We start from the raw sequence: 26751 nt of genomic DNA, 5'->3' as shown, positions 1-26751 counted from the left end.
GAGGAGGGGAGGGGAGAGAGAGGGAGGGGGGAGAGAAAGAGGGGGAGAAAGAGGGGGAGAGAGGGGGAGGGGAAGGAGAGAGGGAGGGAGAGAGAGAGGGAGGGGGAGAGAGAGGGAGGGAGTGAGGGAGAGAGAGGGAGGGGGGAGAGAAAGAGGGAGAGGGAGAGAAGGGGAGGAAAGGAGAGAGGGGAGGGAGAGAGGGAGATGGGGGGAGAGAGAGGGAGGGAGTCAGGGGCAGAGAGAGGGAGGGAGGGAAAGAGGGGGGAGGGAGAGAGAGAGGGAGGGAGGAGAGAAAGAGGGGGAGAGAGGGGGGGGGAGAAGGGAAGAAAGGAGAGAGGGGGGAGGGGGAGAGAGGGAGGGAGAGAGAGAGGGATGGAGAGGGAGGGGGAGGAAAGGAGAGAGGGGAGAGAAAGAGGGGGGGGGAGATAGGGGGAGAGAGGGAGGGGGGAGAGAGGGAGGGGGAGAGAGAGGGTGGGGGGGAGAGAAAGAGGGGGAGAGGGGGCGGGAGAGATGGAGAGAGGGGAAGGAGAGAGGGAGGGGGGAGAGTGGGGGGAGAGAAAGAGGGGGGAAGGGAGAGATGTAGAGAGGGGAAGGAGAGAGGGAGGGGCAGAGAGGGGGGAGGGAGAGAAAAGGAGAGGGGGAGGGGGAGGAGGGGGGGAGTGGGTGGAGAGAGAGAGGTGGAGAGACGGAGAGGGAGGGGGAGAGTGAGAGAGAGAGGGGGAGGGAGAGAGGCAGCTGCCCCATGGAAATTACAATCTAAGAGTCAGTAAATGGAGTTATTACTTCCAATAAACACAGCCTATAATTCTCATTGTAATGCTGAGTATCTCTACACACTGATAATGAACACTCTGCGCTATATAATGATACTGAGTATCTCTAAACAGTGATAATGGACATGCTGCGCTGTATAATGATGATGAGTATCTCTGATAATGAGCATGCTGCGCTGTATAATGATGATGAGTATCTATACATTGATGATGAACACACTGCACTGTATCTCTATACACTGATAATGAACGAGGTGCGCAGCATAATGATGTTGAGTATCTATACACTGATAATGAACACACTGTGCTAAATAATGATGCTAAGTATCTCTACAAATCTATAACTAACTTAGAAAGATCAGCACATATTATCAGAGGGTTCCAATAATACTCGTGGTTGCCACAACAATAGGGAACTCGGGAAGTGAGCAGTTATACTCGGCACTGCTTTGCAAAGCAGCATGTTCCTTCAGAGGGGGGACTCTTCAAAGAAGGGTCGAATCTACTAAAGCATCATCACCCAACCCCTGAGCCCTCATCTTGGAGGAGGTGACCTTTGACCTTGAGGTGATCTTTGACCTCGAGGTGACCTGACACTCCCTAGCCTCCATCCCGCCGGGGGTTCTGGGACTCTTCCCCCGCCCTCTGTTTGACCTTTCCACCTCCCGATGGGTTTCTGAGGGGTGGCCGTGAGGGTCCAAGGAACACCCCGGGGAATAGACTGACGCTTGAGGGCGTGGGCTCTCTGAGAGGATACTGGAACGGGACGGAACCTCCCAGACCCCCAATGAGGGGAAACCAGTTTCGTCTACACCGCTGGGAGGGGGCACCGTGTTTGCAACACCTCTAGGAAGTGGGGACTTTCTGGATGGAAGCTGTGTCTCTTTGGAGTCACTAGGGTGGGATCCGCAGTCGGGATCATCTTTAGGAGGACGCAAAGGGATTTGGAAGCCGCGAGGAAGACTTTCAGGGTGTGGAGATCCGCCGGAAGGGTTTGGGGAGCCTTTGGCGTACCCCGCATGGAAACCATGCTCGGAATCCACTCTGGAAACCAGGTCGGTGCCCATTGGGTGATTTGTATGTCCGAGGACGGCTCTTGTATGGTATCCACCCATCAGTGGGACACCGGCAGGGGAAGACACGTCTGAGTTTTCGGGGTGGGGAGTCGGAGACCTACCAGAGGAGGTCAACCCCAGTAGGGTGTCCAGTATCTTCTGGGCAGAAAGGTAGTCCATTCCAGACCCTTGAGATAGCCCATGGCCCCAGGACAGGAGGAGGTCATCCCCAGAACTTTCAGAGCTGCTGGGCCTCGTCCGCTGACTACGAGGTAAGAAGCGGTGGGCGGGGAGAAGGCTGGCAGGGGGCAGATCACACTTTAGGGCCCTGGATACTCTCTGCTCAGCTCTGGTGTCACTACCCTGGTGGGAGAAAGGATAAGCTGTCCTATTACCCCATACAATTGCAAAATATAACTCCTCCTATTACCCCATCTAATCATGACCTATAACCCCATATAACCTCTCCTTATAACTCCTCCTATTGCCCCATATAACCATAACCTATAACTCCTATTGTCCCATATAACCGCTTCCTATAACTCCTCCTATAACACCATATAAGCACTCTCTATAACTCCTCCTATTGCTCCACATAACCTCTCCCTATAACTCCTCCTATTGCCCCATATAACTTCTCCCCATAACTCCCCCTATTGCTCCATATAACCTCTCCCTATAATCTCCTATTACCCCATATAACCGCTTCCTATAACCCCAAATAACTGCTCCCTATTACTTCTCCTATTACCCCATACAACCTCACCCTATATCTCCTCCTATTACCCCATATAACCGCTCCCTATAACTCCTCCTATTACCCCATATAATCTCCCTATATCTCCTCCTATTACCCCATATAAAACTGCTCCCTATAACTCCTCTTATTACCCCAAATAACCTCTCCCTATAATTCCTTCTATTGCCCCATATAACCGCTCCCCATAACTCCTCCTATTACCCCATAAAACAGGTCCCCATAACACTAGCGTTCTGTGCAGCCACGCATTCTTACGTCTGAACTCCCTCCATCTTTTCTGTCATCAGAGAAACTCTCCCCCAGGTAGGGAAAGCGAGGAGACAGGAGTTTGCAGGTGGGAAGGATGCCTTCCAAGCTGCACTCACTCTCCGTGGAGTTGTAGAGCTGGTGTAGAATGGGGAGGGTCCTCTCCCGTCTTGGACTCCATGGAGAAAAGGCTGTCAGCTTTGGTCCTGCAGGAATCTCCACCAAAACCTCTTCTGCGGTCCAATTTACGTTAACACCACTGTCTCTGCAATAGGCCTCTGGAGAGACATCTGCTGACATGTTGAGGTCTTTTGGGCCTTCTGATTGGCTGGCAGCATCGAGAGTTGGGTGGGAGACCTCAACGGGTGACGGGTGACTGAGCAAGGAGGAGACCTGGAATGGAGCGACAGACATTGATGCAGATAAGGACCACTTTGCCCATTCCTGTCTACCCATTCTTCTACCTGCTCTTAAATCTCAGCCACAATTATGTTCTTAGGGATCCTCTCATATTTAGGATCCCCCTTGTGTCTATCCCAAGCCGGTTGAGTTGCTGTACTGTAATGTACTGTTTTGTTGCTACCTCCTCTGCTCGGTGGTTGTTGCACGATTTCACCATCCTTTCTGTGAAGAAGCACCTCCTCACACCCCCCCTGCACCTGGCTCCCTCCAACTTGGGATCTTGTTCTAGCAAATCTTGGAAACATGCGCCCGTCCTGCACTTTTCTGAAACCCTCAATGTATTTAAAGGTTTCCAGTTACACCTCCCTCTCTCTTCCCAACTGTACACGGCAAGGTATGTTAGTCTTTCCTGCTAAGTCTTAGGATGTAGATCACGCACCTTTTTAGTAGTTATTCTTTGTACAATCTCTAATTTACTGCTGATCTTCTAGAGCCGGGGTTTCCAACTCCAGCCAGGTTTTAAAGATATCCCTGCTTCAGCACAGGTGGCGCAATCGGTGGCTCATTCGAAGACTGAGCCACCCGTGCTGAAGCACGGAAACTTCAACCTTAAAACCTGACCTGTTGGTGGCTCTTGAGGACTGGAGTTGGCCGCCCCTGTCCAAGAGAAATGTGCCATATTTACCAAGCAGTCTTCCACCACTGGCAGACACCATACAGACCACTAGAATGTACGTTTTCTTTCAGCGCCCGAAGGTGGTTTATGCAGAAGGCTGCTTGGTACATATGGGCATTGGTCGATAGAACTGAACATGGTACTCTATAGTCTTACCAATGACCTGCAGTATAAAGTGACCTCACTACCTCTCTCTTCCTGCTGCTAATGCCTTTTCTTGTACTCTCCACATCATGCTGGCTTTCCCCACTGGATGGTAGGTTATTTAAGGCAAGTTACTAGCTACGGACATGGTTGAAACATGTGTAACCTGTCTCCGCATGGGAAAACAAGAGGGTAACCCCCCCCCCCCTACGCCATTAAAGGATTCTGATTTGCTTATACCCTGGAACTGGTTTATCACTAACAATGGCAACTTTGTTCTTACATGTTGAAGGCCGTGTGGGTAGGATAACCCATAAGTGGAATGATTTACTGCCCCAAAGGACACCCATTAAAATGTGGTCCTCAGATCTCTCAATGTCAAACACAGAACTTGTTATTTTCAAGATGAAGACTTTACAATCTTCGCTACCCGCGGTGCAGGGACATGATGGAAGTGAATTTACAAGCTGGTAATCCCACTTTGAAGACCTGTGGCTTTAAGCCTTGAAGGTTAATGGTAGGGTGGGATGGAGATTAGTAGCGGGTCTTACATTGAGCTTCTCCAGGGCACAGATGGTGTTTTGGGCCCGTACAAGATGTTCCAGAAGTTCAGTGATCTTCTGGTTCAGAGAATCCCTATCAGGCACCAAATTCTTGTTTTGTACCTGAAGAAACGAGACAGGAAGAGAGAGGAAGAGAGAGGAAGGAAGAGAGAGAGGAAGGAAGAGAGAGAGGAAGGAAGAGAGAGGAAGGAAGAGAGAAGAAAGAGGAGGGAAGAAAGAGGAGGGAAGAGAAGGGAAGGAAATCGGTCATTGTGTGAGCTGATGGCAGATGGGGGCTCAGTAGCAGGAAGGGACCTAGTTAGTAAATAAATGGAAACAGGAAGTGCCACAATACATTGTATTGTATTGTATGTCTTTATTTATATAGCGCCATAAATGTACATAGCGCTTCACAGTAGTAATACATATCATATAAATAACAAATAATATAAATAATAGGTCATGGGAATAAGTGCTTCAAAGGGGAAATCCCTCTTTGGAACCAAGTGAACTCATTCCATTGATATTTTAAAGGGTGTCATCTGGGTGATTGGTTCCATAAGTATTTTTTATTTATTTTTTGAAGTTCGACTTGGGAGGGGTTTAGTTTCCTCTGCCTCCTCCCTTCGTGTGATGTCACTGTGTGATGTCATAGGGTTGCCAGGTGTCCAGTATTGAACCGGACTGTCCTGTATTTGGACACTCTGTCCAGTAAAAAAATTAGAGGTAATACTGGCCATCTATGTGTATATCGGTATTACCCCTTTGGGCGTGTATGTGTATACCGGTATTACCTCTCTGGGCGTGTATGTGTATACCGGTGTTACCTCTCTGGGCGTGTGTGTGTATACCGGTATTACCTCTCTGGGCATGTATGTGTATACCGGTATTACCTCTCTGGGTGTGTCTGTGTATACCGGTATTACCTCTCTGGGTGTATATGTGTATACCAGTATTACCTCCCTGGGTGTGTACGTGTATACCGGTATTACCTCTCTGGGCGTGTATGTGTATACTGGTATTACCTCTCTGGGCGTGTATGTGTATACCGGTATTACCCCTTTGGGCGTGTATGTGTATACCGGTATTACCTCTCTGGGCATGTATGTGTATACCGGTATTACCTCTCTGGGTGTATATGTGTATACCAGTATTACCTCCCTGGGTGTGTACGTGTATACCGGTATTACCTCTCTGGGCGTGTATGTGTATACCGGTATTACCTCTCTGGGCGTGTATGTGTATACCGGTATTACCTCCCTGGGCGTGTATGTGTATACCGGTATTACCTCTCTGGGTGTGTATGTGTATACCGGTATTACCTCCCTGGGCGTGTATGTGCATACCGGTATTACCTCTCTCGGTGTATATGTGTATACCAGTATTACCTCCCTGGGTGTATATGTGTATACCAGTATTACCTCTCTGGGCGTGTATGTGTATACTGTGTGACAGAAACCAGGGGATGGTAATAAATTCCGTATATAGGGCTCCCAGGATACTAGACAGTTTCTATCCTGTTTGGCCTGGGAGTGCAGCCTTATAATACATACACTCCATCCCACAGTTTGGCAAGCGCTGGAACTGAGGGATGAGAGATCCAGACCAGAGTTTGTCTGCTGCCTGATTTCTGTCACCTGTCATGTTAATTAGGAATCAGGTATGAAAGACTGATTTCCTGTTTGCTCTGGTCTCCCCACAAGAGCCAGGAGGCTGGAAGGCTGCTGAACTACAGAGGGGAGAAGCCTCTTCCCCAAACAGGTTCAATCTTTCTGTTCATTTGTGTAAGACTGCAAAAGTACCATGTTTTGTTGTTGGAAGTGGAAAAGCCACTTCCAACCCTGAGTCAGGGATATCTAAGTTAAGTTATCGCTCAGGTGAGCAGCTTTTGTTTTGATCTGTTTTCTGTTGTATGCACTGTGGCAGTCTCAGTGCCTGGGACTGAATAAACCAGGCATAGCCTGTTTAAAGGAACAGTACGTGACGCCTCATCATTTAACCTACCCTAAAAGACCGTGTTCTAAACAGTCCCGGACAAACGACGGAGCCCCGGAGTAAGCCGTTTGTCACATATGGTGGAGAATGCGGGCAGAGCACTAGGGGGTCTGCGGGTTGAAGAACTTTGAAAGAAAAAAAAAAAAAAAAAAAAAAAGTTTTTTTCATCCTCTGCAAACAAGATGGAAGACGTGGTGCGCAATGTCGCTGCCCAGAAAGACGCGAATGAAATCCAGCAACAGCTGTTAATAGCCCAGCAAGAAACTAATGCAAACCAGCAGCAGACGAATGCAGCCCAGCAACAGCTGCTAATAGCCCAGCAAGAGATTAATGCAAACCAGCAACAGGCGAATGCAAACCAGCAACAGGCGAATGCAAACCAGCAACAGACGAATGAAGCCCTGCAAAACGCGAATGCAAACCAGCAAGAGACAAACCGCTTGCTGAGAGAGGAGCAACAGCGGTTCGCTCAGGGCTTACAGCAGGAACTCGAGATCCTGAGGGGGACTATCAGTAACCTTCCACTGGCAGCGGCAGCCCCAGTTCCGAAAATGACCAGGGCAAGCCACTACCTTCAGAAGATGGGACCCTCGGATGATGTGGAAGCCTATCTTCTCACGTTTGAACGCACGGCACAGAGAGAGGGATGGCCAGAAGCTGAGTGGGCTGGTCTAATCGCACCCTTCCTAAGCGGCGAACCCCAGAAGGCTTACTTTGATCTAGAGCCAGCCGAAGCTAACGTCTATGCAAAATTGAAGTTCGAGATCCTCGCCCGCCTCGGCGTAACCACGGCTGTTCGCGCCCAAAGGTTTCACGCATGGTCCTTCACGATGGATAAAGCCACCCGAAGCCAGATGTATGACCTCATCCACCTCGCCCGGAAGTGGCTACAACCCGAGATCAACTCAGCCAGCCACATCGTGGAACGGTTGGTCATGGACCAGTTCTTGAGGAAACTTCCCTCTGCCTTACGCCGTTGGGTCAGTCGGAGTGACCCCCACAATGCGGATGAGCTTGTGGCCCTCGTAGAAAGGTACAATGCAGCAGAAGAGCACCCGCAACCCACAGTCGTGGAGCAACCCCACTACCCGAGGTTCCAGGACTCTTCCAGAGACGGTAAAAGGGTACCGGGGTTAAGGGGCGCTGAAGAGCGGCGACCACCTTCACGCAGCACCAGCAACAGTGGTTCGCACACTAAGGGCAATAGCCAACATGGGGAGCCGGGAAAAGGCTCTAAGTGGGACACAGACTATGTACCTAAATGTGTAAATTGTCATGAGAGGGGCCACACAGCAAAAATCTGCCCACTAAATGATGAGCCCATGCAATGCAACAGCGTGGAACATTATTCGCTGTTGTCCCAATGTATGGGCCCTAGCCCAGAGGACCCCTTGAATAACCATCTGTGGGCATTTGTAAAGGTTAATGGTAAGAGGGTTCGGGCACTTCTTGACTCTGGGAGCATGGTCACACTAGTGTCCGAATACCTCTTGCCCATTAAGAAGAAACAGGGAAACAGTTCACAAAGAGTGGCAATTTGTTGTATACATGGGGATAATCATGAATATTCCACTGTTGATGTTTTTTTTGAAACAGAGTTTGGTTCTTTAGATTTCAAGGTGGGTATTGTACCCAAACTGGCACATGATGTGTTAATAGGGACCGACTTTCCCCATTTTCTAAAAATGTGGTCCCCCGCTCAGAATAGCGCCCAGAGTTCAATAGCGGACCATAACGAAGTATTAGAAGAAACAAATCCTTTCCCTTTTTCAGAAATGGAGGTTGACGAGGGCCCAAAGAAGAAGGGGGAAAAGGAGGAGTGCTGTAAAATTCCCTTCCCCATCACTACTTTGGTAGGGAATACCCCAAATCAAGATGTTGAGCAGACACTTACCACCCCAGAACCGGATAAGACCCTCGCTGACCTAGAGGTCAGTCCTGGGAGTTTTAAGAAGGCCCAGTGGGAGGACCCCACATTAGCGGTAGCAAGGGGAAATATACGGGACCAGAATAGTACTCCTGGCCAACCAGATAGGTCACTTGCTTACCCCTACTTCGAGGTAGAGAACGACCTAGTATATCGGGTTGATAAAAGGAAATCAGTTACAACTAAACAATTGTTGGTACCACGGACATTCCGTAACGTAGTATTACACCTCGCACATAGTCATCCATTGGGGGGACACCTAGGGGTGGAAAAGACAAAAGAAAAGGTTCTCCAAAGCTTCTATTGGCCTGGGGTTCTGGCAGAAATTACGAATTATTGTTCCTCATGCCCAGAATGTCAGATCACCGCCCCGTTCAAGGCGTACCGCAGTCCATTGGTACCCCTTCCCATAATAGAGGTACCATTTGACCGGATTGCTATGGATCTAGTAGGACCCCTAATAAAGTCTGCTAGGGGACATCAGCATATATTGGTAATATTAGATTATGCCACCCGATATCCGGAGGCAGTTCCCCTACGTAGCACCTCTGCTAAAAACATAGCAAAAGAGTTAGTAGTTCTGTTTTCCCGGGTCGGGATTCCTAAAGAGATTCTATCTGACCAGGGAACACCATTTATGTCCCAAGTAACAAAAGAGCTATGTAAACTCCTAAAAATCAAGCATCTCAGAACCTCAGTCTATCATCCACAAACAGATGGTTTAGTGGAAAGGTTCAATAAAACCTTAAAGAGCATGTTACGGCGGGCGGTTGATAAAGATGGGAAAAACTGGGATTGTTTGTTACCGTACCTGTTATTTGCCATTAGGGAAGTTCCCCAATCATCCACAGGCTTCTCCCCGTTTGAACTATTGTATGGCCGACACCCAAGGGGCTTACTGGATATAGCCAAAGAGACTTGGGAACACGAGGTTACCCCTTACAGAAGTGTAATAGAGCATGTTGCCCAGATGCAGGACCGCATTGCTGCAGTCCTACCCATAGTGAGGGAACACATGGAGAAAGCTCAAGAAGCACAGAGGAATACGTATAATAAGGGTGCTAGGGTCAGAATTTTTTTTCCAGGTGATAGGGTACTAGTTCTGGTTCCCACCGTGGAGAGTAAATTCCTTGCTAAATGGCATGGGCCATATGAGGTCTTGGAAAGAGTGGGAGAAGTAAATTATAAGGTAAGACAGCCAGGTAGGAGGAAACCTGAGCAAATTTACCATATAAACCTACACAAGCCCTGGAAAGATAGAGAAGTCTTGTTAACCCTAGTACCCCCAGGTCCGTCAGAGAATCAAGAAACTGACCCAGAGGTTAGCATAGCTGAAACCCTGTCTGTTCATCAGAAACGAGAGGTTCAGAATTTAGTGAGAAGAAACAAAGAAATCTTCTCTATACGGCCAGGTAGAACTAGCGTAATTGAACATGACCTAGTCTCTGAACCGGGGGTTCGAGTTAACCTTAAACCGTACCGAATCCCAGAGGCCAAAAGAAAGGCTATAAGTTTAGAGGTTAAAAAAATGCTAAAACTAGGTGTAATTGAGGAATCCCAAAGTGGGTGGAACAGCCCTATAGTCTTAGTCCCAAAGCCAGATGGTACAACAAGGTTTTGTAATGACTACCGGAAACTAAACGCGGTGTCAAAATTTGATACTTATCCTATGCCCAGGGTAGATGAACTTGTAGAGAGACTGGGCAAAGCCCGATATCTCACAACCCTAGACCTAACAAAAGGGTACTGGCAGGTTCCCCTCACAGAAAGGGCAAAAGAAAAGACAGCCTTCTCAATCCCAGATGGCCTCTTTCAGTATAAGGTGTTGCCTTTTGGCTTACATGGAGCTCCCGCCACATTCCAAAGAATGATGGATAAAATTTTAAAACCACATGCTCGGTATGCTGCCGCCTACCTGGATGATGTGGTAATCCATAGTGAAGATTGGCAATCCCACCTTCCAAAGGTCCAAGCTGTGCTTGACGCAGTCCGGTCTGCTGGACTAACTGCTAACCCCGCTAAATGCACTATTGGTCTGGAGGAGGCCAAGTATCTGGGATATTCTATTGGCAGAGGTTTACTCAAACCCCAAACACTCAAAGTGGAGGCGATACAAAATTGGCCAAGGCCAGTTACAAAAAAACAAGTAAGGACCTTTTTGGGGTTAATTGGGTACTATAGAAGGTTTATTCCCAATTTTGCAACTAAGGCAACCCCACTAACTGACCTCACAAAAGCAAGAGGACCGCTAATGGTAAAGTGGTCCCCCGAAACCGAACAGGCCTTTAGAAGCCTGAAAGAAGCTCTCTGTGCCCAACCAGTGTTGGTCACACCTGACTTCTCCAAAGAGTTCGTAGTCCAAACCGACGCATCTGAGGTAGGGCTGGGGGCGGTACTCTCCCAGGAGTCTCAAGGTGAGGAGCACCCCATCCTTTATTTAAGTAGGAAACTAAATCCCCAGGAGAAAAATTACTCCATAGTAGAGAAAGAGTGTCTCGCAATAAAGTGGGCTGTAGAGACGCTCAAATACTACCTGTTGGGGAGAAAATTCCGGTTGGTCACAGATCATGCACCCCTTACCTGGATGTGTCAAAACAGGGAAAAGAATGCTAGAGTGACCAGGTGGTTCCTAAGCCTACAACCCTTTAAATTTTCTGTGGAACACAGGTCAGGGCACAAACATGGCAATGCTGACGGGTTGTCAAGGATGCACTCCCTAATATCCATGGTCGCTCATCCCTCGAGGTCTGAGCTGGGGGGGAGGATATGTGACAGAAACCAGGGGATGGTAATAAATTCCGTATATAGGGCTCCCAGGATACTAGACAGTTTCTATCCTGTTTGGCCTGGGAGTGCAGCCTTATAATACATACACTCCATCCCACAGTTTGGCAAGCGCTGGAACTGAGGGATGAGAGATCCAGACCAGAGTTTGTCTGCTGCCTGATTTCTGTCACCTGTCATGTTAATTAGGAATCAGGTATGAAAGACTGATTTCCTGTTTGCTCTGGTCTCCCCACAAGAGCCAGGAGGCTGGAAGGCTGCTGAACTACAGAGGGGAGAAGCCTCTTCCCCAAACAGGTTCAATCTTTCTGTTCATTTGTGTAAGACTGCAAAAGTACCATGTTTTGTTGTTGGAAGTGGAAAAGCCACTTCCAACCCTGAGTCAGGGATATCTAAGTTAAGTTATCGCTCAGGTGAGCAGCTTTTGTTTTGATCTGTTTTCTGTTGTATGCACTGTGGCAGTCTCAGTGCCTGGGACTGAATAAACCAGGCATAGCCTGTTTAAAGGAACAGTACGTGACGCCTCATCATTTAACCTACCCTAAAAGACCGTGTTCTAAACAGTCCCGGACAAACGACGGAGCCCCGGAGTAAGCCGTTTGTCACAACTGGTATTACCCCTTTGGACATGTATGTGTATACCGGTATTACCTCTCTGGGTGTGTATGTGTATACTGGTATTACCTCTCTGGGAGTGTATGTGTATACCGGTATTACCTCCCTGGGCGTGTATGTGCATACCGGTATTACCTCTCTCGGTGTATATGTGTATACCGGTATTACCTCTCTCGGTGTATATGTGTATACCAGTATTACCTCCCTGGGTGTGTATGTGTATACCGGTATATATTTCTCTGAGCAGGGAGAGAGCAGGGCTGTTGCTAGGGGGCTGGGCAGCTTCCTCCATCCTGATTGGTTGCTGCTGGGTAGTGCAGCCAATCAGGGGGGCGGTGTTAGGAGCCAGGGGGTGGGGCCAAGGAGAGGAGGAAACAGCATGGAGCCGAGAGAGTGTGTGTGTGTCGAGCGCATCGCACCTTTCACCATTGTGTCCAGTATTTTTGCAGATGCCACCTGGCAGCCCTAGATGTCACTGTGTGATCAGCGAGCGCTCGTACAGCCAGAGCCCCCCCTCCCCACATCTTTATTGTGTCTCTGATAAGGACAGTGACATAAGGGTAAAGAAAACTCTTGACTGACAAACACTTCTGCATTCAGCAGCCCCGAAGAAATTTAACTGGCAGACCAGGTGGGATTGCGCCTTTAAAAAGAGCCAATGTTAAAATACATTTAGAGTGTAAGCTCTTCGGATATGTGAACCAAGATCGAGCGCAAATACCGTATTTAAAGAAGATATCAAATAAATGAGGATAAATACTGCCCTGTAATGGGTGCTGCTCCTGAGATGGATGCAATCGAGATCCATAGAGACAGTGAAGGCAGAAGATCGGGTGTGCACTCACATCCAGGTAGGTATATGTACTAGAAACAGAAAAACCACACAATAGTGCCATGGAGTACAAGAAGGGGGGAAGTTCCACAATGATACACAGAAGTATCCTACTCACATTTATTATGAGTAGTAAGAGCCTTGCGGTTATTAGGAGCAACCAACTCAGGTCACAGTTCGCCAAGACGATGTAGAGGAGATATCCAAAATATGGAAGAGAGGACACAAGATATAGTGCAGATTGCTTTATAATAATATAAATATTTAACAAATCTGTAGCACGCACAAACATAGATGGGTTTTAAGCCGTGGGACCACCCTGGGTCAGACAGTGAGGGGACGTCCAACGCTCCTTTTCTCTCAGGAAAACCTTGTGGCGGCCGTCCACAGCAGTTCCCCGATACAAGGAGTCAATCCTGGGTGGGCAATCCCTCACGGAACACCAATGCTCAGCACACCTCCTACATGTGTGGAGAGCCGCCCGACGCGTTTCGTTCGTGAGAACTTCTTCAATTGGGTATATGTCTGTAGTCCTCCATCTCTCTCTCCTATTTGTACTTTAGTTTTCGCACTTTTCCAAGACTCAGGGCGACGTCAAATAGGAGAGAGAGAGATGGGGGACTACAGACATATACCCCTTGAAGAAGTTCTCACGAACGAAATTCGTAGGGCGGCTCACCAAACATGTAGGAGGTGTGCTGAGCATTGGTGTTGTGTGAGGATTGCCCACCCAGGATTGACTCCTTGTATCATTGTGGAACTTTCCCCCCTTTTTGTACTCCATGGCACTATTGTGTGTTTTTTCTGTTTCTAATACATATACCTACCTGGATGTAGGGCGCACCCGATCTTCTGCCTTCATAAGCTCTTCGGAGCAGGGACTCCTTTTCCTAATGTTACTTTAATGTCTAAAGCTGTTATTCCTATTATGCCACGTGTGTTACTGCTGTAAAGCGCTACGTACATGGATAGCACTATATAAATAAAGATATACATGGAGTATACTTGAGTGCTTAGTTGGGACACTTAGTTGGGACACTTTTCTTTTTCTTTTCGTTGTTATATTACTTCTAGTCCCTAGCACCGTTAGTGGTTATTATATTACTAATTTAAGTAGTCATTATTTGCTTAGTCTGTTGCAGGCACTTTGTCTTGTTGTAATAAAGATATACATACGGCAAGAAGTGGCATCATCTTAAACAATGGCAGGAAGTGACATAATGTTAAACAATGGCAGGAAGTGACATAATGTTAAACAATGGCTGGAAGTGACATCATGTTAAACAATGGTAGGAAGTGACATAATGTTAAACAATGGCAGGAAGTGACATCATGTTAAACAATGGTAGGAAGTGACATCATGTTAAACAATGGTAGAAAGTGACATAATACTTAAAAAAATACACAGGAAAGGAAGTGACCTAATACCATCATAATTAATTACAGAAACTGACTTAATACTATCAAATGATGCCAGGAAGTTATCTAATATCATGAACAATAACAGGAAGTGGCCTTATACTATACCTGTCAATTACGTCCAGGTTCCCTGTCATAATGATCCAATCCAGACATTCGTTAACGCTTACTCCGTTATACTAATGATTCGGACACAAGAACAAATGGGGAGCCAAAGCCAGGACTGGATCATTATCACACTGTAACCCTGGAGGTAGTTGGCAGGTATATCAAACTATCGTCACTGATGACAGGGGACGTAATACAAACATAACTGATAACAGGAAGTGATCCAATACTATCATGTTCAATTACAGGAAGTGACCTTATATGGTAACTGATGACATAATGTAACCTAATACTAACCTAGCTGACAGCAGGAAGTGATCTAATACTAACTTTGCTGACAACAGGAAGTGATCTAATACTAACATAGCTGACAGCAGGAAGTGATCTAATACTAACATAGCTGACATCAGGAAGTGATCTATACTAACATAGCTGACAGCAGGAAGTGATATAATACTAACATATCTGACAGCAGGAAGTGATCTAATACTAACATAGCCAATAGCAGGAAGTGATCTAATACTAACATAGCCGATAGCAGAAAGTGATCTAATACTAACATAGCCGATAGCAGGAAGTATTCTAATACTAACATAGCTGACAGCAGGAAGTGATCTAATACTAACATAGCCGATAGCAGGAAGTGATCTAATACTAACATAGCCGATAGCAGGAAGTGATCTAATACTAACATAGCCGATAGCAGGAAGTGATCTAATACTAACATAGCTGACAGCAGGAAGTGATCTAATACTAACATAGCTGACATCAGGAAGTGATCTATACTAACATAGCTGACAGCAGGAAGTGATATAATACTAACATATCTGACAGCAGGAAGTGATCTAATACTAACATAGCCAATAGCAGGAAGTGATCTAATACTAACATAGCCGATAGCAGAAAGTGATCTAATACTAACATAGCCGATAGCAGGAAGTATTCTAATACTAACATAGCTGACAGCAGGAAGTGATCTAATACTAACATAGCCGATAGCAGGAAGTGATCTAATACTAACATAGCCGATAGCAGGAAGTGATCTAATACTAACATAGCCGATAGCAGGAAGTGATCTAATACTAACATAGCCGATAGCAGGAAGTGATCTAATACTAACATAGCCGACAGCAGGAAGTGATCTAATACTAACATAGCCAATAGCAGGAAGTGATCTAATACTAACATAGCCGATAGCAGGAAGTGATCTAATACTAACATAGCTGACAGCAGGAAGTGATCTAATACTAACATAGCTGATAGCAGGAAGTGATCTAATACTAACATAGCCGACAGCAGGAAGTGATCTTGTACTGTCTTAAACAATGACAGCCCCCCATGAAGTTACAACAAAGTGAGGGTCACGGTCACCACAAGTTAGAAACATACACAGGAGTGAAGATTCTTCTCTTGGAGCTCGTTGGTTGCTTGAGTTTGAGGGAAACTGTCCTTAATCCTGAGAAGAAGAAAGTGACAGAGAAGCACTGACCCTTTATCCCATCAAACACAACCCTGTAATTAGGTCGCTTTGCTCCTACGTGGGACTGACCCTTTATCCCATCAAACACAACCCTGTAATTAGGTCGCTTCGCTCCTACGTGGGACTGACCCTTTATCCCATCAAACACAACCCTGTAATTAGGTCGCTTCGCTCCTACGTGGGACTGACCCTTTAACCCATTAAACACGTCCCTGTCATTAGGTCACTTTACTCCTACGTGGGACTGACCCTTTATCCCATCAAACACAACCCTGTAATTAGGTCACTTTGCTCCTACGTAGGACTGACAGTTAAACCCATTAAACACGTCTCTGTTATTAGGTCAGTTTGCCCCTCCGTGGGACTGACCCTTTAACCCATTACACATGTCCCTGTCATTAGGTCACTGCTCCTACATGGGACTGTCCCTTTAACCCATTAAACACGTCCCTGTCATTAGGTCACTTTGCTCCTATGTGGGACTGACCCTTTTTTAACCCATTAAACACGTCCCTGTCATTAGGTCACTTTGCTCCTATGTGGGACTGACCCTTTTTTAACCCATTAAACACGTCCCTGTCATTGGTTCACTTTGCTCCTACGTGGGACTGACCCTTTAACCCATTAAACACGTCCCTGTCATTGGGTCACTTTGCTCCTACGTGGGACTGACCCTTTAACCCATTAAACACGTCACTAGTTCTGCAGGTTTCTTACCTGCTGAATGTGCCTGTGAGGGTCTCCATATTGTTTTCTGAGGGCTGAGAGAACTCAGGGTCCCCCCACCAGTCAGGAGGAGGTATGATGGGTACCGGGACTGCCGTGTCTTGGGAGTGCTTACTAATAAGTCTAATAGATAACAGTGGAACGGGAGAGGAGAGAGAATAGGTGTGTTTTTATTTTATATATTAAAATGTTTTACCAGGAATTAATTCATTGAGAGTTACCTCTCATTTTCAAGTATGTCCTGGGCACAGACATAATGACAACTTCTTCCCATTATGTGTTACACGCCATATTTACAGACATTTCATGAACAGTTAGAAAAAGTTATTGGCGTATGTAACAGTTACAGACCAGATTAAAACGAGAGACCGCTTGAGTTTTGAAAGAACTTAGACTGGTGGCGGCTGTGAGAGTCTCCGGTAGATTTTTCCAGCTGTGGGCTGCACGGTAAGAGAAGGAGGAGCGGCCAGATACTTTGTTGAACTTTGAGACCGTGAACAGTCTTTTGGAGTCAGATCTGAGACGATCAGTGCTGCGTGTGGTAGGGGTGAGGAGCTTGTTCAGATAGGCAGGAAACTTGCCCACAAAGTATTTGAAGTTAAGAGAGGAAAAATGGACTTTGCTCCTTGAGTCAAGTGACGGCCAATCTAATTCCTAGAGAATTTCGCAGTGATGTGTGTTGTAGTTACATTGGAGGACAAAGTGGCATATTGGGTTGTAGAGGGTGTCTAGTTTGCCAAGGTGAATTTGGGATGCTGTGCCATATACTATGTCCCCATAGTATATAATTAGCATATGCCAATTGATGACCATATTGCCATATTGATGACCCCTCTCTCCCTTGGGCTTCACGCTCTCGCTCTCAAACCTCTTCTTTGGCATTCAACAGTGGACTACAGCCAGCACCCACAAGGATGGCCACTACCTAGACCTGGTTTTCACTAAAAACTTCTCTCTCCGATTTCTCCTTTTCCCCTTTCCTCTCTCTGACCATTATCTCATCTTATTTTCTCTCTCTCACTTCTCCCCTTCTCCACCTCCATCTACCCCTCATTTCTTCAGAGACCTGTGCTCTATTGACCTACCAGCTTTTGATTCCACTTTACGCTCCTCCCTCTCCTCTCTCTGCTCTGCTCCAGACCCTGACAACCTGGTCAGGAACTACAACTTTGCCCTGTCCTCCTCTCTTGATCTACATGTCCCGCTTTCTCTCTGCTGTTCTTGCCCTTCTAACCCCAGACCCTGCTAAATTCCCACATGCGCATGCTGTGTTCCTGCACTCATTCCTCTGAAAGCCTCTGGAGACTTCCTGTACTACAAATTTATGCTATCCTGTTTCAATTCTGCCCTCTCTCAAGCTAAACAAACCTACTTTTCTTCACTAATCAACATGCACAAGTCTAACCCACGCTGACTCTTCTCTCTCTTTGACTCCCTACTCAGACCACCCTCTGCGGCCTGTTTTTCTTCCCCATCTCACCTCAGGACTTTGCTGACTATTTAAAGGAAAAGGTGGAATCCACACAGCAACACATCCCCTCTGTATCCTCCTCCCATCCTACACCTCTTCCTAACTCTCCTCCTGCCTTCATCGACTCTTTTTCCGCTGTCACAGAGGTGGATATATTGTTGCTGATCTTCTTTTCTTCCTCTACCACTTGCCCTCTTGACCCCATTCCTTCCCATCTCCTAAACCTCTGGCTCCTACTATAATCCCTATGCTCACACACATTTTTAACTCCTCCCTCTACTCTGGTACAATTCCCTCCGCTTTCAAACATGCAAGTTATACCATTACTAAAAAACAGCAAGCTTGACCCTACCTGTCTTTCTAACTATCGTCCTGTCTCCCTCCTGCCTTTTGCCTCTAAACTACTAGAACGTCTTGTATTCTCTCGCTTGCTCCATTTTCTCACCACCTATTCTCTCCAAGACCCTCTACAATCTGGCTTCTGCACTGCTCACTCCACTGAAACAGCCCTCACTAAAATAACTAATGACCTTCATGCTGCCAAAGATAAAGGTCATTACACTCTCTTCATATTACTCAACCTCTCTGCAGCATTTGCTACTCTTCTCCTTCGCATTCTCCATACTCTTGGAATTCGTAACAAAATGCTATCCTGTATCTCCTCTTACCTCTCCCATCGTACTTTCAGTGACTCTTTTGCTAACACCTCCTCTATCGATCTCTCTGTGGGGGTACCCCAGGGCTCTGTCCTAGGACCTCCTCTCTTATCTCTTTACACACACTCTTTAGGTGACCTAATCACATCTCTTGGGTTCAAATATCACCTCTATGCTGATGACACACAAATGTACTTTTCAACCCTTGACCTTACACCTGCTGTACAGACCAAAGTTTCTGAATGTCTCTCTGCTATATCATCCTGGATGGCCCTCCGCCGACTTAAACGTAACATGTCAAAAACAGAGCTCCTCATACTTCCAGCAAAATTAGAATGATCAGAAGACCTGCCGCTCCTGACAAAAACTAAAACGCACCAGCAAAAATAGATAAAAAAAACCTTTATTGAACTACATAAACCAGATACTATCCTCAAACAAAAAAGAAACATCCTCCCACGCGTTTCAAGCAACAACTGCTCTTTAGTTGAAACGCGTGGGAGGATGTCTCTTTTTTGTTTGAGGATAGTATCTGTTTTATATAGTTCAATAAAGGTTTTTTTTTATCTATTTTTGCTGGTGCGTTTTAGTTTTTGTCAGGAGCGGCAGGTCTTCTGATCATTCTATTTTTGCTGTGCTTTATCGATCGGAGAGACGCCAAGGAGGGACACTGAACACCTAGCCAGGTGCACCGCAAAGCCAGGAGTGAAGGGGGACGGTAGCAATCGTGAGTACAGGATACACTCCATACCGGTTAGCCTCAGGAATAGGGTACTAATTGCAGCGGATTTGCCGGGGATGATTGTCTCTCCTCTGGCTGGATTGTCGGACAGTGCGGGTCTGCACCCATTCCACCCCCACACCTACCTCCTTACTAGGCACACTACAACCCCATATATGTTCCGCTTTTAACCTATATTATCGTGGATCTGGCAGTGTTTGCCGTTTGTTGCCAGTGGGCCCTTTAGAGTTCATAGACGGGTTTTTTGCTTCTCCTCATATTTCCTCCCAATCCTGGCCCTACTACCTCCTTCCACGTTACTGTTGGAAGTACTATCATACACCCAGTAGCACAAGCACGCTGCCTAGGAGTCAGAGTCCTCTCTCACATTCTTATCTAACATTCAAAATGTAGCTAAAACCTCAATATAACAAAGATACGCCCTTTCCTCTGTTGCTTGGCTGCTAAAACTCTGACTCAGGCCCTCATTCTCTCCCGTCTTGATTACTGTAACCTCCTGCTGTCCGGCCTTCCTGCCTCTCACCTGTCTCCCCTACAATCTATCCTAAACGCTGCTGCCAGAATCACTCTACTCTTACCTAAATCTGTCTCAGCATCTCCCCTGCTGAAATCCCTCTCCTGAGTTCCTATCAAATCCCGCATCACACACTCAATTCTCCGCCTCACTTTTAAAGCTTTACACTCTTCTGCCCCTCCCTACATCTCAGCCCTAATTTCTCTCTCTGCACCGTCCCGACTCTTGCGTTCCGCTCAAAGATGTCTTCTCTCTACCCCCTTTTGTATCTAATGCCCTCTCCCGCCTTAAACCTTTCTCACTGACTGCCCCGCACCTCTGGAATGCCCTTTCCCTCAATATCCAACTGGCACCCTCTCTATCCACCTTTAAGACCCATCTTAAAACTCACCTCCTTAAAGAAGCATATGGGAAGCTCCGTGGCTAATAATATACACCTCATACATAAAGCTTGGCCCCTTGCAGATGCACTTACCAAAATGCCCTCCTATTGTCTCTGTATGTTCCTCCTACTTACCAATTAGATTGTAAGCTCCTCGGAGCAGGGACTCCTTTTCCGAAATTTCACTTTTATGTCTGTAGCACCTCTTCCCATTATGTGTAATTTGTATTATTTGGTATTTCTATGATTGTCACGAGTATTACTGCTGTGAAGCGTGATGTACATTAATGGCGCTATATAAATAAAGATATACATACATATGCATTTCCTGACCATGAGACTTAGGGAGGGTTTGTTCCTATATAGTACACCTAGTTTGGCATAGGTTTTGGATGTCAGGGTATCAATGTGCAACCCAAATGTTAAATGGGGTCAAACCATATGCCCAGATATTGTAAACTAGTAAAAGGGGCTAGGACAGTATTAGCGTTGGTTCTGATCTGGAGCTCAGTCATTGGAAGCTTTAGAAATGTAGCCTTGGTCCCAAATACCATTATTACAGTCTTGTCAGTGTTTAAAAATAGTTGTTTTGGGAAATCCATTTTTAAAGTCTCAAAAAATAAGATTGAAATACTTCTCAGAGAGGCTAGGGCTGTGTGCATATAAGGTTGTGTCATCCGGGGTCAGATAGATAAACATATAGACAGACAGAGATATATATCTATATCTATATATATCTATATACATACATACTGACTGACTGACCTGTTTTGGATGTTGTCAACATGTTGAGTCTGAAAAATACAGCAACATCTCAGTAAATAGATTATTAGAATATAACACATTCATTCTAGATCGAAATGGAGACTGCCACTGTACATGCGCTGTGTATACATGTCGTGGTGTAGTAGTGTGTGTGAGGGGGAGGCTGGCACTGCCGCTGCCCGCGCTGTACCTGTGCTGTGTATACATGTCGTGGTGTAGTAGTGTGTGTGAGGGGGAGGCTGGAACTGCTGCTGCCCGCGCTGTACCTGTGCTGTCTATACATGTTATGGTGTAGTAGTGTGTGTGAGGGGGATGCTGGTGCTGCCCGTGCTGTGTATACATGTCATGGTGTAGTACTGTGTGTGAGGGGGATGCTGGTGCTGCCCGTGCTGTACCTGTGCTGTGTATACATGTCGTGGTGTAGTAGTGTGTGTGAGGGGGAGGCTGGCACTGCTGCTGCCCGCGCTGTACCTGTGCTGTCTATACATGTCATGGTGTAGTAGTGTGTGGGGAGGCTGGCACTGCCACTGCCCGCACTGTACCTGTGCTGTGTATACATGTCATGTGTAACTGTGTGTGTGTGAAGGAGAAAGAACAGGCACTTGAGCTGGGCCTCCCTCACCTTCCCTTGCAGAATTCTTCCCCTGCGCCCGCTCTCGTCCTCCCTGTCTCTTCCTATCTTCACAAACTGACTTCCACCTTTGGCCATCTCCCTCCCCTTCAATGTTCCGTGTGGGCTGCAAGCTTTGGGCTTCGTTGCTTGGTTGTTGCCTGTGGTAGAGCCAGATCTCGGGACTACTCGTCCTCCCCTCTGCCGGGCCGATGAGGAGCCAGAGTCAGGACTGGTACTCATCTCCCTGCTTCTCCATGACCCAGGACTCCCCGTCCTTGCATCCAGCTCCGACTTCGGCCCGGGCTCAATCTTGCCCTTCCCCTTCCTCCTCAGCTCTTGACGTTCCACAACAGAGACCCCCTGGCTCCTTTTCCCTCTGGAGCTTGAGCTATCCGTGCTGGAGTTTTTCCTTGGTTCCCGTGAGCCCACAGACTGTCCCTCCTTCACTCCCAGAGAGCTGAGGTTGGAGGGGCTCATTACCTGGACGGTTATTTCATTCAGGAACTGTGAGAACCTCTGCTTTTCCTCTAAGACCTTCCCCTTGGGCACCTCCCGACCCTTCCTCATTCCCTTTTCCGCCAGCGCCTCCATGGACTTGGCTCTACGGCCTCCATCCATTTTAATCCCCATTCTTACTCTTCCACTGCCCTCCTTGAGCCCCATGACTTTGCCATGTCCCGGGTCCTTCTTCAGCTTGGCCGATCCGACCCCACAACGCCCCAAATTGATTCTCTCCGTGCTCCGGCACTCCACTCTCCTCGGTCCCGGAGCCCCCCATTCCTTGCCCGCGAGCCCTCTCATTCTCTCACCGTCCCGCCCTCTCCCTGCCGAGAGGTCGTTGCAGGAGCGGGAGTGAAGCACCTGAGAGTGGAACTCTGAAGAACCCGCCCGGTCTCCGAAGTTGGATTCCGAAGACCAGGGTGAGGAAGAAGAAGAGAAAGACTCTGTGTAATATGGATCTCGTGCTCCATCCCTACTCCCTCCCTCCTTTCCTCTGCTCTTTACAGATCCGCAGATGGCAGAACGGGGCAACGGTGTAAAGAACTTCTCCAAGACCTTCAATTTTCCAGCTGCCACCTCACCGCCCTGATCCTCCCAGGAGGCTCTTGCTTCCGACAGTCGGTTTCTCCTAGCCTCTCTCTGACCATTCATCTCGGAAGGACACCTCAGACTTCTCTCTTTTCGACTGTGCACCTAGCAGAGATCAGAACTGTCCCTCCTCTAGAGAAGCTGGTTATGAACCAACGAGGGAAGTAAAACCCACTGACGTAGAGAACGGAGCTCAGTAAAGCTCAGGACACACGGGTGGAAAATCTGCCCCAACACATATTGAAGACTATTGACTGGCTCAGATTATAGACCTCCAGGCGCAGCAAAGCCAAGCTAGAAATCCATTGTGCTGACACAAGAGGCAGGAGATGCTGTGGGCTGTGAATAACCAATGTGGCATTTAATCAATTCCCCACACAGAGTGAATGTAAATATGTATAAAATAATCCAGGTTATTGAGTTGTGTGCAGAACAAGGTACATTTATATAATGCCTGGCATTGTTACATTGTGGTGTGTTCACTGTAGATGTATAGAGATACTCAGCATCATTATACAGTGCAGCATGTTATCAGTGCATTGAAATATTCATCATCACCATACTGCACTATGATCATTATCAGTGTATAGAGATACTGATCACCATTATACAGCGTGGCGTGTTCATTAACAGTGTATAGAGATACTCAGCATCAGTGTACAGAGTTGTGTGCTTCCTATCAGCGTATTTATACAGTGGCGTGTGCTCATTATCAGTTCAGATACTCGGCACCATTATACAGCATAGTGTACTCTGCACTACCATCGAGCGTGGCATGTTCATTATAAGCATATAGATATTCAGCACAACGTCTTAATTATCACCGTATAGAGATATTAGGCATCATTATACAGCATAGTGTACTCTTCTGCACTGCGTGTTAATTATCAGTGTATAGAGATACTAGGCATCATTATACAGCATAGTGTACTCTTCTGCACTGCGTGTTAATTATCAGTGTATAGCGATACTAGGCATCATTATACAGCAGTGTACGCTTCTGCACTGCGTGGTAATTATCAGTGTATAGAGATACTAGGCATCATTATACAGCATAGTGTACTCTTCTGCACTGCGTGTTAATTATCAGTGTATAGAGATATTAGGCATCAATATACAGCATAGTGTACTCTTCTGCACCGCGTGTTACTTATCAGTGTATAGAGATACTAGGCATCATTATACAGCATAGTGTACTCTTCTGCACCGCGTGTTAATTATCAGTGTATAGAGATACTAGGCATCATTATACAGCATAGTGTACTCTTCTGCACTGCGTGTTACTTATCAGTCTATAGAGATATTAGGCATCATTATACAGCATAGTGTACTCTTCTGCACTGCGTGTTACTTATCAGTGTATAGCGATACTAGGCATCATTATACAGCATAGTGTACTCTTCTGCACTGCGTGTTAATTATCAGTGTATAGAGATACTAGGCATCATTATACAGCATAGTGTACTCTTCTGCACTGCGTGTTAATTATCAGTGTATAGAGATACTAGGCATCATTATACAGCATAGTGTACTCTTCTGCACTGCGTGGTAATTATCAGTGTATAGAGATACTAGGCATCATTATACAGCATAGTGTACTCTTCTGCACCGCGTGGTAATTATCAGTGTATAGAGATACTAGGCATCATTATACAGCATAGTGTACTCTTCTGCACTGCGTGTTAATTATCAGTGTATAGAGATACTAGGCATCATTATACAGCATAGTGTACTCTTCTGCACTGCGTGTTACTTATCAGTGTATAGAGATACTAGGCATCATTATACAGCATAGTGTACTCTTCTGCACCGCGTGGTAATTATCAGTGTATAGAGATACTAGGCATCATTATACAGCATAGTGTACTCTTCTGCACTGCGTGTTAATTATCAGTGTATAGAGATACTAGGCATCATTATACAGCATAGTGTACTCTTCTGCATTACGTGGTAATTATCAGTGTATAGAGATACTAGGCATCATTATACAGCAGTGTACTCTTCTGCACTGCGTGTTACTTATCAGTGTATAGCGATACTAGGCATCATTATACAGCATAGTGTACTCTTCTGCATTGCGTGTTACTTATCAGTGTATAGAGATACTAGGCATCATTATACAGCATAGTGTACTCTTCTGCATTGCGTGTTACTTATCAGTGTATAGAGATACTAGGCATCATTATACAGCATAGTGTACTCTTCTGCACTGCGTGTTACTTATCAGTGTATAGAGATACTAGGCATCATTATACAGCATAGTGTACTCTTCTGCATTGCGTGTTACTTATCAGTGTATAGAGATACTAGGCATCATTATACAGCATAGTGTACTCTTCTGCACTGCGTGTTACTTATCAGTGTATAGAGATACTAGGCATCATTATACAGCATAGTGTACTCTTCTGCATTGCGTGTTACTTATCAGTGTATAGAGATACTAGGCATCATTATACAGCAGTGTACTCTTCTGCACTGCGTGTTACTTATCAGTGTATAGCGATACTAGGCATCATTATACAGCATAGTGTACTCTTCTGCATTGCGTGTTACTTATCAGTGTATAGAGATAGTAGGCATCATTATACAGCATAGTGTACTCTTCTGCACTGCGTGTTACTTATCAGTGTATAGAGATACTAGGCATCATTATACAGCATAGTGTACTCTTCTGCACTGCGTGTTACTTATCAGTGTATAGAGATACTAGGCATCATTATACAGCATAGTGTACTCTTCTGCACTGCGTGTTACTTATCAGTGTATAGAGATACTAGGCATCATTATACAGCATAGTGTACTCTTCTGCACTGCGTGTTAATTATCAGTGTATAGAGATATTAGGCATCATTATACAGCATAGTGTACTCTTCTGCACTGCGTGTTACTTATCAGTGTATAGCGATACTAGGCATCATTATACAGCATAGTGTACTCTTCTGCACTGCGTGTTACTTATCAGTGTATAGCGATACTAGGCATCATTATACAGCATAGTGTACTCTTCTGCACTGCGTGTTACTTATCAGTGTATAGCGATACTAGGCATCATTATACAGCATAGTGTACTCTTCTGCATTACCTGTTAATTATCAGTGTATAGAGATATTAGGCATCATTATACAGCATAGTGTACTCTTCTGCACTGCGTGTTACTTATCAGTGTGTAGCGATACTAGGCATCATTATACAGCATAGTGTACTCTTCTGCACTGCGTGTTAATTATCAGTGTATAGAGATATTAGGCATCATTATACAGCATAGTGTACTCTTCTGCACTGCGTGGTAATTATCACTGTATAGAGATATTAGGCATCATTATACAGTATAGTGTACTCTTCTGCATTACGTGTTAATTATCACTGTATAGAGATATTAGGCATCATTATACAGCATAGTGTACTCTTCTGCACTGCGTGTTAATTATCAGTGTATAGAGATATTAGGCATCATTATACAGCATAGTGTACTCTTCTGCATTACGTGTTAATTATCACTGTATAGAGATATTAGGCATCATTATACAGCATAGTGTACTCTTCTGCACTGCGTGTTACTTATCAGTGTATAGAGATACTAGGCATCATTATACAGCATAGTGTACTCTTCTGCACTGCGTGTTACTTATCAGTGTATAGAGATACTAGGCATCATTATACAGCATAGTGTACTCTTCTGCACTGCGTGTTAATTATCAGTGTATAGAGATATTAGGCATCATTATACAGCATAGTGTACTCTTCTGCACTGCGTGTTACTTATCAGTGTATAGCGATACTAGGCATCATTATACAGCATAGTGTACTCTTCTGCACTGCGTGTTACTTATCAGTGTATAGCGATACTAGGCATCATTATACAGCATAGTGTACTCTTCTGCACTGCGTGTTACTTATCAGTGTATAGCGATACTAGGCATCATTATACAGCATAGTGTACTCTTCTGCATTACCTGTTAATTATCAGTGTATAGAGATATTAGGCATCATTATACAGCATAGTGTACTCTTCTGCACTGCGTGTTACTTATCAGT

General features: G+C 45.9%; 1 protein-coding gene across 3 annotated transcripts; it reads right to left on the bottom strand.

Annotated features, from left to right (window-relative positions):
- Positions 1-485: 485 nt before the first annotated feature.
- Positions 486-22875, bottom strand: LOC142465694 (uncharacterized). Of its 3 annotated transcripts, none has more exons than XM_075569893.1 (7): positions 21637-22875; positions 21015-21043; positions 16476-16607; positions 15668-15734; positions 4608-4721; positions 2844-3227; positions 487-2191 (listed from the first exon to the last, which is right to left on the bottom strand). In XM_075569893.1, the coding sequence occupies exons 1-7, from the start codon at positions 22777-22779 to the stop codon at positions 1259-1261; spliced, it is 2802 nt and encodes a 933-aa protein (XP_075426008.1). In that variant the 5' UTR covers positions 22780-22875; the 3' UTR covers positions 487-1258. The 3 variants fall into 3 exon arrangements, with proteins under 3 accessions (XP_075426009.1, XP_075426008.1, XP_075426010.1); XM_075569895.1 differs by having other exon boundaries at positions 2090-2191; positions 2954-3227; XM_075569894.1 differs by lacking the exon at positions 4608-4721 and having other exon boundaries at positions 486-2191.
- Positions 22876-26751: the final 3876 nt, after the last annotated feature.

The sequence above is a fragment of the Ascaphus truei genome, chromosome 14 (assembly GCF_040206685.1).
Source record: "Ascaphus truei isolate aAscTru1 chromosome 14, aAscTru1.hap1, whole genome shotgun sequence".
NCBI lineage: Eukaryota > Metazoa > Chordata > Amphibia > Anura > Ascaphidae > Ascaphus > Ascaphus truei.
The sequence above is the reverse complement of the archived record's forward strand: the minus strand, read 5'-3'. Positions and strand labels throughout refer to the sequence as shown.

Coding starts and splice junctions, on each gene's coding strand:
- LOC142465694 (XM_075569893.1), bottom strand. CDS start 22,779: ATGAATGGTCAGAGAGAGGCTAGGAGAAACCGACTGTCGGAAGCAAGA. Junction 4,722..15,667: donor AGAAGAATCTTCACTCCTGT/GTATGTTTCTAA, acceptor TCGTTTCTTCAG/GTACAAAACAAGAATTTGGT. Junction 3,228..4,607: donor GTGCCCTGGAGAAGCTCAAT/GTAAGACCCGCT, acceptor GCTCCATTCCAG/GTCTCCTCCTTGCTCAGTCA.